This window comes from Heptranchias perlo, chromosome 6 (assembly GCF_035084215.1).
Source record: "Heptranchias perlo isolate sHepPer1 chromosome 6, sHepPer1.hap1, whole genome shotgun sequence".
Classification (NCBI taxonomy): Eukaryota; Metazoa; Chordata; class Chondrichthyes; order Hexanchiformes; family Hexanchidae; genus Heptranchias; species Heptranchias perlo.
The window spans coordinates 37,887,391-37,901,759 of record NC_090330.1 but is presented as its reverse complement, the minus strand read 5'-3'; the positions used below and the strand labels follow the sequence as shown (position 1 = coordinate 37,901,759).

Genomic DNA, 14,369 nt, shown 5'->3' with positions numbered 1-14,369 from the left:
CTACTTCCAGAAATTTGTTCCTTCGCATTAAATGGCAAAGGCCTTTGTAGTGTGTTATGCCTTCACTTTCCAACCACGTGTGTCACATGTCTTCGAGCTGGATGACCAATTTACCATAGTTACTGTCTGGATTCTCTCTTATTTTCTAAACTTTTTTCTCTGTCATTTCAGGTGTTAAATCATAGATCCTGAGAATTGCACACTTTACAATATAGTCCATACTACCAGCAGGATTAACAGGAGAAAATATTGCAAGTGCTTTTCTGCTTAGCAATGTTGCGAGTCAACTGGCTGGTTCATTTATGTTTCAGCAGCTAACAATTTAAATGCCTGGCTAAAGCTATCAATATTAAGATTCGATTTAATAAAATGGTGGACCCCGAATTCCCTGACCCCATTTATCGGACTCGTTGCTGCTGCTGTTAACACATGCCGATGCTCTTTTTCCCTCTTGTTAGCCTCATGCTGGTGCAGTTGCTGCTCATACTGGCCACAAATTCGTGTCATTCTCTCTTTTCCTGCGAACTTCTTTGCTCTCCTTCTCATTTTTCTTCCAGTCACTCAAAGTCTTTTAACTGAAACTATCTCTTCCCCGCTTTGTCTTTCGCCATTAGCCTTGCTAATTCAAGTTCGACTTGTTTTGATTTGGTCATTTTTTGCATCTCAGTTTCTGTTCAGTTCACTTTTGAATTTTAAATGTTTTGAATCACTCTCGTCACAAGTGTAAATTTATCTTTAACTTTATTGCCCTCTACCCTATCACAGACCTTCTCTGTTGTTCTTTCCTTCCCTCCCCTCCCTCCCCCTTTCCCTGGCTCAGTACTTGCTTAAAAACTTTAATTCTTTAACAGCTTCCAGTTCTAATGAAAGGTCTTCGACCTGAAACATTAACTCTGTTTCTTTCTCCACAGATGCTGCCTCACTTGCTGAGCTTTTCCAGCATTTTCTGTTTTCATTTCAGATTTCCAGCATCCGCAGTATTTTGCTTTTGTAACTTTATCCTTGATGGCTGCCACCAATTAAAATAAATTAGGGTCTGCTGTAGCTACCTCCTCAGGTTCAATGTTGCCAGTTATTCCTGTAAGAAGTCTGAGAGTCTTACTTTTATGGACGTTTACTCACACTGCACTAAATTGTGTGACCCGGAGCTTTAACAATTGCCCCTTGTGACCTAAATGAAATATTTGCATCTTTTGTACCTGTACTTTTTCAAACTCTCCAAAAGCGGACCAAGCAAACACTTTGTGAGAAGAGACATGATACAAATCGTTATCTGCTTTATTTCACAGTGAGCGAACATACAGAACCACAGTTACACTTAATTCAGTCAGTACAACTTATCTTCATGCATTGATACTTCGCATAATGATTCAATGACCTTGAAGTGAAGTTAAGTGATTCAAATAACTTAAATAAATATCTATTACTTCATTGGGACACAACGTCACCATTTAAGTTAGGCCCCCACTCCACTGGGACGGGCAGCCTTCCCATGCTTGAATTCAGGCAAGTTAAGATGGGGGATGCGGGAACGTGATGAGGCACCCCGCTCGTCAGCTTAGCCCCCTCCCCGCCCACTCCGTTCAGGCATCACATGTTTACAAAGTATGCAATCCCACAATTTTGTTAATTTTGACAAAGAACAGGCATATAATGCACATTTTTTGAAAAAAATAACAATGTCAGCCCCTATGAGTCCTGGCACTGAAATCAATATATGCTAAAAGACTACCTGTGGCATTGCTCATGGTGAGTTGGAGGATATAGCATTTTATAGCACTTGGAGTGTTAGATCCTATAATAATACAATGTGTGTTACATGTAAGTAAATAAGTCAATTAAAAAAAGTTAGAAGGGAGATGGCACCTCAAACCAATTTGAAAAAAAAAGAGTGAATTAAGGATCTGAGCTTTAACAATTTGAGTGACTTGACTGGGTGAAGATTCCTTACTCCTAATTGTTAGTTTTATCTTTCTTGACTCTCTCGACTTAGCAAATCAGCATGGTTAACTGAACAGAGCCTATTATATAATGCAATCATTATAGTGTGATATTCAGATTTAAAGTGTAACATAGCTTTAAACAAACTTCTCATTATACAGACAGACAGATATTTGCATTGTCTCGATTTGTCAACAATGGACACGTTGGACACGTTCTGGGAGGTTTCATCACCAGACCTCCCGCCCCCCCGCTCCTGCCACTGGACGCCCGACACGTTCACTCACGCGGCACACTGCCTTCCTATGCCAACTGGATGATTTTTGACTGTCTTTTTCCCTGGTGCTTTGTAGTTACCTGGTTCTGCTTTATCCCCTTTGTGAAAATGGGCACCATATTAGCTTGTTTCCAGCCTACTGGTACCGCCCCTATTTTCGTTGCCTTTCTCATAATTACTGTCAATGCTTCACAACTCTTCTCCCTTGTTTGTTTTAGTACTCTGCATTAAATACCATTTTCACCTCAGCAGTTATTTGTTTTGAGCCCTCGTAGCTTGTCCAGGACCTCTATCTTATTTTTATCAAAGTCATTAATCCTAATTAGGTCGTCACTACTCAGGGAGAGCATGTTGCTCATGTCCTTTCTTGTTAATATTTGGAGGAAGTAATCATTCAGAGCACAATTTAAAAATGTTTCTACAAGTTCCTATATTCATTCCAGTCAGTCCCTCCACCTTTCTGCAGGATTTGTAAGGTTATTCTTCCTCTTTAATTTGCTTCTGTTGTTTTATTCATCTATTTAAGGTTACACTTATTTAGTCTATGTTTCCTGGTCTGAGGTATGTATTTATCCTGCACAGGATTATCCCTTTAAATGTGTTCCACTTGTCCTTTACTGAAATGCTGTTGAACAAATCCCACCAGTCAATTTGTTTAAACTGACACCTCCTTTGAAGTTAGCCCTATTATCATTATATACTTGACCCCGGTCCTCAATATTTCTGAATCCCACATCATGTCCAACTTGACCATTATGTGGTTGCTATTACGTAAGTGTGATCACTGTCATCTAATGGCGTCTGATGGCAGTAAACCATGCAATGGAATGAAGTGACTGCTAACTCTGTCAAAGTTTTTAAAAAGAAGCTTGACAAATTCTTAACTCAACGCGTAGCTCAGTGACACTGTCTTGGCACTGAGGAAGGAGAGATCGGGTGAATAGAGAATAACAATTTCAATGATAAAAAATCAGAATGAATAGTATAGCTTTCTATAGCTTCTAATTTAATACATTTTTATTCATTTTGTCCTATTCCTCATTTTATTCTACATGTTAAGCATCATTCCTTGACTATCAACACAGGGAAGTGGGACTCTCTGAGACCTTTGCCTATATAGCAATTAGCTGTTAGCTAATATATTAGCTATTATGGGGTGTAATTTTTTTCCCCAAGATTTGTTAGGAGCTTTTTCAAGGACCCAACTCATAAAACTGGTCTAAAATGTTAGTTATCACTACAGGTATAATCTGCCATAACCACGTTTGCTTTAGTACTGGCCCTGCTGCCTGTCACTCAAATGAACTTGCCACTGGTAGGATGAGTTTTATTTGTTTCTAGCCCGTCACAGGGTGGAGCACATCATAAAACCACATTAAGAGGAAAGGCCTCAGCTTGCTTAGGGAAGACCGTGACCAGCATCTGAGGATGACTGCGGCCAGCATTGTCCAATTCATCTAGCTGGAGGAGGCCACTGAGAGGAAAAGTATTGGGTGGGGTGGGGGGTGCAATCTGGAAGCAAATATAAAAACCAAAAGAGGAAAAAGAAAATTCCATATTCAATGGATTTAACTGAAACAACATTCATTGTAATTTGGAAGGCTTATAGAATTTCCAGCATTTGCAATGAAAATAGGAATTCATAGCTACTTTTAGTACTTAGGAGTACTGAGTTAACTAGGTCGTTGATATTATATTCATTTTTTACAGTTAAAATTCTGGTTAAATACCAGTAGTGGCAACGATTTGTACGGTACCCAGAGAAGTTTGTCAAATTCTGAAAGGCAAGCAAATTATTTGAAAGAGATCTGAGCTTTCAAGTTAGTTCCATGGAAATCAACTTGCCAAAGCAGCTAACTAACATAGGGACATTCAACAGCAAAATATCTAAATTAAATTAGCACATTAATGCAAAAAATTTCTGAATACAAGTTATGACCACTCATTAAGTATAATGTACTGTGCACACATTAAGTACAGTTGCTGTACCTGTTAGAAATGTGTATTTGCCAATGTGTGTACACAGCATTATTGCAAAACCTACTTGTAAGGAACAATGGTGCTGCCATGCTATTCACACTTACCTGATCACATGGCGCTCAAAGTATTGTAACGTCCTCTGTAGTGCCCACTGTAACGTCTGTGGCTGCATTAACAAGATGATATAAAAGTTATTGGCATCAAATGACTACAGCAAAGGCAATTTAACCAATACAAGCACAAATAAATGCATTTTGGATTAGATATACTTTATTGTTTGGAAAAGAGAACCGCCAATTAAAAACTAAAATTATATTGATAACCGTTGTGATGAAATGCAGACAATCAAGGGGAGCAGAACAATTCAACAATACATCCTTTATCACTCTGCTGTATTAGTTCTCTGGATTGTTGTGTGCGATTATTGTCTTCAATTATGTGCACAAAATAAGCCACTCACCAGGGCAAATTCCCACCTCCTGTGCAGTGCCACTAGGCGGAGTTTCTATTATGTTACACAACTTGAAAATAGTGGGTATGGTTTAAACACCCTTCCTGTCATTCATACATATGTCCAGCTAATGGAACGTAAGCAGAAATTGCAATTGGGACCAGAATTATAAATTAGACTCTATTCCCCTAGTGACGCACTAGGACAAAAATCAGTACAGCATTGAGCACAAAAAGTCCAGAATTTCAGCAATGTATAAATGTGTGATTTTCCACCTGAATACTGCAGAGAGAAAATGCAGGTTATTAGATTATGTACCTAACGTTAGTACACTGGCATTACCATAGCAACTATTTTAAAATAGACCCATATCCTGAGGAGACAGAATTGTTTTATTTGAATGTTTTTATTTCATTTTGAATTTTTTAAAAACTTTAAGTGCAGGTTAAGACAGGTTTTGTTTCCTATTCATGGCCCTCTGGAGGAGAACTGGATTGCCACACATTCCCCTATTCTCCCCACACCATCCTTTGTCAACCTGTCTCCTCCCATATGCCTTCTGTGCTAATGCTCAACACTTCGCAAAAATCACAGTCAAATCTCACTTTGGAGCATTCAATGATTTGTTCCAACAACAAAATACACTTTTCCTTTGTTAAATGATGTCTGCTCCCAGTATAAATAGGAAAACTCAGCGCTGTACAAATAATAAACATCATTCAGCCAGAGGTAAATACTTTCCAATCAGAAAAGAAAGACTGAGGACAGTGACTGCACATGTTTGCACAATGAGAGCACATCACCGTTACTCCCCAGCTGTACAGCAAAAGTAACCCAAAACATCCCCAGAAAAAGTGGGATAGCCCTGTGCACCTGTCTCTGGCTGTGACACCTCTCACCGCCCCTATGCTCACCCAAATCTTGAAGCATTGTACAAAGATATGTAACAATGCTGTCAATGTGTTCTCCCATAAATGTCATAGCGAGAATATATAAATCTACTATATCCATGTGAAAACCAGCAGACAATTTTTCTGCTTTGAAAAAAAAATGTTTATACCTTAACTGTTAATCTATCAATTAATGGTTAATCCCTTCTAACATTATCTTCCCCCACAAGAACCCAAGAAAATAATGAGAACTACAAACAGCCCATAACCAGTTCTAAATTCTTATAGGGTCACCTGCCCCTCTGATACAAAATCCCCAACAAGTTGCCTATCTATACCATGCAATTCACATGCTGTCAATTACAAAATTACAGGGAGTCTCGACTACAAAAAAAGAATTTGTCATAGCACCACGAATGAATACTAAGCAGGCTTAAGATAGCTGTAGAAGTTGAAGTGGATTTAGCAAGAAATATGGAAAAACTGGAATATTATATGGGCAAACTATGAGATTCCTCTCTATTAGTCAGTAAAATAAATCCCGATATTGCTACTTGTCAAATTAAATAACTTGATACCGCCATTCATCACTGTCCACCAATGTCTATAAAACTTATAATGATTAATAATCTTTTCTGGATTGTGTTCCAAACAGGTGACATGTCCCAGGTTCCAATGTGATGATGATAAATTATTTCACTCTTCACAACATCATCTCGAATTCCCAATGCGTTTCTGCCTTATACAAATGCAATGGCAGTCCTTGGTAACCTGCAGTGAAACGCTAACAACTTACATGGTAGCAACAGTACCATGTAAATTGTAGGGTTATAAATCAGTTATGTGTATTACAAGAAAGGGCCTGGGGTGAGCACTGAAAATGTGCAAATAGAGAGGGAGCCACTATAGACAGATTATGCAGCGAACACACCAGGCTAAGAAATGGGTGAAAACTGTAAAAGAAACACCTCAGAATAAAGTATTGTTGTTAATACCCCATGTTTGAATCTAGCGTTATACAACCCTGTGGTAAGTTACATGATTTGATCACAGTAGTCTGCCATACATTGCTACCATCAGCAAGAAACAAGTAATGGTTAAGTTTGTATTTATTATACATATTTTGGACTGCTTCTCAACAAAGTAACATATTTCAGATCTGAGATGATGTAGATAAATAAGTCAAGCTTCAGTCTCCAAGTTGGTGATATCATCTAAACCTTTCAATATGTTACTGTGTATAATACGCTGCACTCTGTGCATTACCCTGTATGTAACACACTGCATGCAGTCTGTGGGTTATCATTGTATTATAGTATGGTACAGCACAGAAGGAAGCCATTTGGCCCATCGTGCCTGTGCCAGCTCTTCAAAAGAGCTATCCAATTAGTCCCACTCCCCTGCCCTTTCCCCATAGCCCTGTAAATATTTTCCCTTCAAGTATTTATCCAATTCCCTTAATCAAATCTCCTCTTAACCTTCTCTAAGGAGAACAACCCCTGCTTCTCCAGTCTCTCCATATAACTGAAGTCCCGCATCCCTGGTACCATTCTAGTAAATCTCTTCTGCACCCCCTCTGAGGCCTTGACATCCTTCCTAAAGTGTGGTGCCCAGAATTGAACATAATACTCCAGCTGAGGCCTAACCAGTATCTTATAAAGGTTTAACATAACTTCCTTGCTTCTGTACTCTCTGGCTCTATTTATAAAGCCAAGGATCTCATATGCTTTTTTAATGGTCTTCTCAACCTGTCCTGCCACCTTCAAAGATTTGTGCATATCTACCCCCAGGTCTCTCTGTTCCTACACTCCCTTTAAAATTTAGTTTGTATTGCCTCTCCTCGTTCTTCCTACCAAAATGAATCACTTCACACTTCTCTGCGTTAAATTTCATCTGCCATGTCTCCGCCCATTTCACCACTTTGTCTATGGCCCCCTCCTATTTCTCATCTACATGCTGCTCCTTGGCGACATCATCCGAAAACATAACATCACATTCCACACGTACACCGATGACACCCAGCTCTACCTCACCACCACCACTCTCGACCCTCCATTATCTCTCATTTGTCGGACTGCTTGTCCGATAAGCAAAAATTTCCTCCAACTAAATATTGGGAAGACGGAAGCCATTGTCTTTGGTCCCTGCCCCAAACTCCGTTCCCTAGCCCCCAACTCCATCCCTCTACCTGGCCACTGTTGGAAGCTGAACCAGACCGTTTGCAATCTTGGCATTCTATTTGACCCTGAGATGAGCTTTCGACCACATATCCGCTCCATCACCAAGACCGCCTACTTCCACCTCCGTAACATCGCCCATCTCCGCCCCTGCCTCAGCTCATCTGCTGTTGAAACCATCATCCATGCCTTTGTTACCTCTAGACTTGACTATTCCAATGCTCTCCTGGCTGGCCTCCCATCTTCCACACTCCTTAAACCTGAGCTCATCCAAAACTCTGCTGCCCATATCCTAACTTGCTCCAAGTCCCGTTCTCCCATCACCCCTGTGCTCGCTGACCTACATTGGCTCCAGGTCCGGGAATGTCGCGATTTTAAAATTCTCATCCTTGTTTTCAAATCCCTCCATGGCTTCGCCCCTCCCTATCTCTATAACCTCCTCCAGCTGTATAACCCTCCTAGATCTTTGCACTCCTCCAATTCTTGCCTCTTGCTCATCCCTGATTTTAATCGCTCAACCATTGGCGGCCGTGCCTTCAGCTGCTTAGGCCCTAAGCTCTGGAAATCCCTCCCTAAACTGCTGCACTTCTCTACCTCTCTCTCCTCCTTTAAGAGACTCCCTGAAGCCTATCTCTTTTCACTGCTCCTACTAGCTCCTTATGTGGCTCGGTGTCAAATTTAGTTTGATAACGCTCCTGTGAAGCGCCTTGGGATGTTTTACTACATTAAAGGCGTTATATAAATGCAAGTTGTTGTTGATGTTTTTACTAACCTCCACATTGTTTACTACATTTCAGAGTTTCGCATTACTCTGCACGTAACACTCTGCAGTCTGTGCACTACTCTGCACATAACACACTGCAATCTGTTCATTACTCTGCACGTAACGCACCGCAGTCTGTGCACTACTCTGCACGTAACGCACCGCAGTCTGTGCACTATCCTGTATGTAATGCAATATAATTCACCACTGAAGTCAGTGGAAAAGAAAATCGGGCTGCCAATTTGCTACTGCCTGTTTTGCACTACTGCCCAAGACCAATTTCACCCAGAGAAAATTTTTCACCAATTAAACAAAAGCAGACTATTGACTTAAGCAACAATTTGCAAAGCAAAACAAAGCATGGTTGAATTGGGAGTGGAGATTTGGGTGATTATAATTAAAGCTGAGTGTTCGTCCCAACCTTTATAGTTCATTTAAATTGTTCAGTCGAGATACAAAGCATGTAACCAATATTTACAAATTAATATTACATCCTTGCACCCATTAAAATATTAATTTTAACCCTGGGGTTGTGCAATCCTGTGTAATACTAAACCATATGGATCAGAAACGTTCTGGTTTTGATTCTCTTTTTGTGCTGAGTTGACAATTCTTGCGCGTGTGCATGTACATGTGGGCATCAGGTGAGGACAGGATTAGGTACTGCTGTGTGCACCCTAAGATGCCTGTTGACAGTCATTGTCTAAGTAATTTGGGTGAAGTACTAAAGTACCGATGTAGCAAAAGTTAGGCCTTCGAGAAAGAAAGGAAAAAAATTAAAAGGAAATATTTGAATAGAAACATATATTAAAACGAAGTAGAATTATTAATTAGGAGGAGAATAGCAACAACGGGAGTCCTAAACCCATCACTGACCATCATCATTCACTGGGACAACACAAAGCATGATTTTTTAAGATCAAAATTCAGAGCATAGAAAAACAAATGCGACAATTTTTTTGACATACATGTAAATAGATTTTAAACTGCAAAACCAATATGTGTACAGTTGGATAACCTTAGAAATAATTCCAAGTTTGTCCTGTTCAAAATTGATTGTGTTTGGATGACCATTTGAGACAAATCCATCTTCAGGCCTGTCTGGGCATCAGGTGCAACAGCTGCGCTGTTTTTAAACAGAGTAAGAAAGAAGTATTGAAAGAATTCTGGCACTAATGTTCAAAGAAGTCATTTTATTTTTTCAATTCTTGTGATATCTGTTTTTTAAAATTATGTTGCTACTTTTGTATTGTGAACTTTTTCATGTTGCTTGTGAATGTACCTTCCCACTAAATGCTAGCCTTGCCAAGGGAATAGCATCGGTGGATGGTCACACAGCAATCTAGTGAGCTGCATAGGATACAGAAGACCTACTACCTGTATCTGTAACTATCCTTATGCACCTGTATCAGTCCCAGAAGGTTTCTTTTGCTGGAGACACTGTGGACTCATCACTTTCACAGATGACTGCTATCACATGCCACTGGCTACATGATGGCATATAACCACCACTGATATCAGTGCCAACTGGCTGCTCCAGTGCTATTCCTTGTATGCTATTATTGGTGGGTATCTCCTTACCCTCCTTACCATGCACACTCTATGTAAACATAAAACAGTGGGAATCTACTCGATTTCAGAATCCCTTCCTCTCTAAGCAAGTTGATTCCAGCCATGATACTTGTTGGAGTTTGGACCCCAAACACTATATATCACCAGTGGGAGTAATCATGAGAAGTGGTCCTACTGTGTCTACAACATGTTAAGTGAGGACTCCACTGCTGATGACATTGGCTCATTGGCATTCTGTAGTGCAGATAACCATTGGGTCAAACTAGCCATGCCACTCACCAATGACGTACATATGTAGGGAAGAAATTCTTCAACACAGATCCTGTGCTCTATCATATTCCATTTGAAAGTAAGCTCATAAAGATTTGCAAACTCATACTAGTCAGGGAGGGCATTCAGCATGCTCCAACCTGTACCAGCTATCCCCTCATCACCTCCTGCTACCGCTATCACTTCCTCCTTAACATCAACACAATCCTCTCTATATTATGGGTATCTGTGCTGATGCCTACTTCAAATAGGATGGTGACTGTTGGTGCTCAGGTGATTAGTGCTCTTCGGTTATCTAAAGACAGTAGATGGACATTCTGAGTATGTAAGAACACTTATTCATTTAGTACTGTATTGACATTACATAAAGAAGAAACAACTTACATTTGTATAGTGCCTTTCACAACCTCAGAACATCCCAATGAAGTACTTTTGAAGTGTAGTCACTGTTGTAATGCAGGAAACGTGGCAGCCAATTTACATGCAGCAATTGTTATAATTGGATAGCCATGTGGTGAAGGATAGAATATGAGAGCCTGGTCTTTAGTTGCTTCCAAGCCTTTATTCACAGAGATTCCCCCTACACACACACACACCACATCCTAGCTAAGCTCTCCTATAAAAAAGATACAATTGATACCCACCACCTGAATACAATTAACACTAATTGATATAAATCATACAATTAACAAATTCCCTTCACTCTCTTTAAATAAAAAAACTTTATATATACAATACAAACAAAAATTTCAAAAATCAAAAACTTCCATAGTTTTTCCAACTTATACGAGTCACAGCATTACATTGGGAGGCGACTCTTCTCCAGGACCCCAAATAATTTCTTCGTACATGTACTTCTTTTAGTAAAAGAAACTGATAGTTGATGGCTTGAAATCCACCCTTTCTCTCCAGCATTTGTTTCAAGCCAGCAAGGTCAATCTGTGATCTATTCACACTCACATTTTTCGTAGAATGTACCTTATCCCACAATAAATGATTATCTACATAACATTTAATGGATATACTATCTTCAGTACTCCCATTTTACAGGATGTCACTCAAAATATTTGCCAAATAGAATCCCATATCCACTGTGTCGATAAGAGTGAGTATTTCAGCAGCCAAAGTACTTTTAACAACCCTTTTTATTTTCTTAGCTTCCCAAGCTAAAGGACAACATTCCCCATTCTCACACAAAAAAAAATGAAACCAGCTGGACTAGAATACATGTCAGGAAGATTAGCATGTGAAGCAGTGCTAAAGATAACTAGCTTCATTTTTTTTTGGTCACCTAAGGATGGGATGTTAAGTATGCATTTATCTATATTTAATTTGCATAGGGGGAAAAATTCAATAGGGTCCGTTTTTGGACGCAGGTATCATGATGTGCTATTACCCCGCGCCCAATGGGCCCTGCGCAGGCAGGACACAAGTTTCGACCCACCCGAGGACTTACCTGCAATCGGTGTTCCTTTCCAGGCCTTGCACGTGGAATCAATGCAATTTGCACTTTCCACCATCAGAGGAAACTCAGTCTCTTAAAGGGAGGATGTTTCTTAGCAATCTCTTAAAGGTAGCTGATACCTGTTATTTGCTGAAAATAACAGTCTACTGTCTGTACGGAGTCTGAGCAGAGATCAAACATCGCACACGTAAAACACAGATGCAGGTCCCATCCCTATGTTTACACACTGATGAGTTATGTTAAAACATTGAATAAAGATTGCGCACTACTAAATCTCACATCCTCTAATCTGCACGCCAGACCTCACCAAACTGCCAATCTGAGTTGGTACCAGGCCTGCGAGAGTGCATGCACCAAGGTTCTCTGCTGATGCACTAGAGACCTTGGGTGCAAGAGGTGGACAGAAGGAGGGACATCCTATATCTGCAGGGGGTAGGGGGTGGGGGGGGGGGCAAGAGGCCCTCCAGACATATATTCAAAAGGCAGTGGGAGGCAGTGGGGGACGAAGTCAATGCCAGGCACACAGCATCATGAACATGGATGCAATGCAGGAACAAGTTCAATGTTTTGACATGAGTGGTCAAGGTGAGTGAGGTCAACTGTCAAGTGGGTCTCCTACCAACTGCATTATGTACTACACCCCCATCCCCCACATACCAACAAACTCTTTCCATCAGTACTCAACTCTGCCAATCAGATGCTTCCTCTCACCCTTACGCATTACCATTGTTTCAAGCCACCCACCCACAACTCACAGGCCACACACACTGGCAGCTATTCAACCATGACAGGCACATCACCCCATCACATGTCCCGCTTTCTTGCAGGAGAAGGTGGTGCATATCAAGAGGCAGCAAGTGGCAGTGGCATTTAGCCCATTGAGCCTGTTCCACCATTCAATGAGATCATGGTGGACCTGTGACCTAACTCCATATACCCGCCTTAGCCCCATATCCCTTAATACCCTTGGTTCACAGAAATCTATCAATCTCAGATTTAACATTCACAAGTGAGCCAGCATCAACTGCCGTCTGCAGAAAAACGTTCCAAACGTATCCCACCCTTTGCATGTAGAAGCATTTCCTAACTTCACTCCTGCACATCCTGGCTCTAAGTGTTAGGCTATGTCCCCGCATCCTAGTATTCAAGTCTAGGAGACCTCCAAAAACAGTTACAAATGTCTGGGCAGCCAGAGGCAATAATCCAGCAACTAACCTGTAAATCCTGCATGGTTCCTTTAAATAGCACTGGTGGGGGGGTCCTCCAGGCACTCTAAGACACGTTCAGATGCTCGGGGTTAAGTCTGTGTGTTGAGTTGAGCATTAAGTCCCAAAATGGTGTCTATTACTTTAAATCAGCGTTGCACATTGATTGATGCTATTTTCTCCCTATTTTACATGATTCCAGGCATGCGTTATCTGCGTCTGCGCTAACTCCTATACTAAGATGGCGTCTGGGGCACGCATGTTCAAGATGCCATCTTGGATGTCGAAGAGGCTGTGTAGCACCAAAACAAAAGGCGCTACACAGCCCAATTTAGTGCCCATAATGTTTTATTTGCCCGTAAAACATTCTCTACTATGGGGTGTTTCATTGAAGTACTTAACTCCCAACACATCAAAACTAGCATCTGGTCTGGTCTGAGTGCACAACTAGTTCAACTGACCAATCAAGCTTCGTAATTGCTCTGTCTCTTCTTTAGATATAACATCACTTTTCTGTGATGACCTAGTATGATTTACCGGGATGGGAGTAACACTCGCTAAATAGGACTGTTGATTTAAAGTTATACCAGACCCACTCTGCTTAATATCGAAACCAATATATTTAAAAGCCGCACAGGCCTGACTCCCAATTTTAAATTCTACTCTAATCTTATTAATGATGAATTTCTCAAATTCCGCTGTACCATCCCATAAGAAATCATCAACATGCATCATGAAGATGCCTGAAAGTTTTGCATTATGGTACTAATACCATTTGCGGAATCTGATTTTAGTTGAACACAACCTATTTTCAGCAAAACAGATCTCTCCGAAAAATACCATACCCTGGAAGCATCATTCAGGCCACAGACGCATTTGTTTAGTTTCCATAGTTTTCCTTCCGCATCTGCTGCCTCTTTAAATGGTTTCAGATACACTTCTCTCTGAAAAGTATCGCCTTGCAGGAATGCAACTTTTATGTCAATTGACCTACACTCCCATGAATATATTACCAAAAGAGCCATAAAGATTTTTAAGATTACATTTCCAGCAGTGGAAGAATCCACTCAAACATCCGTATCATCCAGTTTCTCTTCAAAACCCCTATCTACCAACCTTGCTTTAGCTTTATAAGTCCCACCTGCAAGGACTTTGTCAGTACAAACCCATCTGTGCGACAAAGCTGGTTGATCCTTATCTGTTACCTCAGAATAAACTCCAAATTCTTTCCAACTATCTAACGCCCATTGCTTTGCCTCTCTTACCCGTTTATCATCAAGTTTATTGGCAGCCACCAAAACTTCACTATCTTGAGGACTTCTGCTTCTAGTTCTGTTACGTGACTGTTCTGTGGTCCTTTTTTCATTGTCCGATCTTG

The 14,369-nt window shown here is 40.6% G+C and overlaps 1 protein-coding gene across 1 annotated transcript in view; it reads right to left on the bottom strand.

Moving 5' to 3' along the window:
- The window catches only part of gucy1a2 (guanylate cyclase 1, soluble, alpha 2), a 139,908-nt gene that overhangs the window by 113,758 nt on the left and 11,781 nt on the right, over positions 1-14,369 (bottom strand). The window contains exon 2 of the mRNA XM_067985423.1: positions 4,303-4,364. Within this exon, the coding sequence (XP_067841524.1) occupies positions 4,303-4,364 (62 nt within the window). The remainder of the gene's footprint in view (positions 1-4,302; positions 4,365-14,369) is intronic.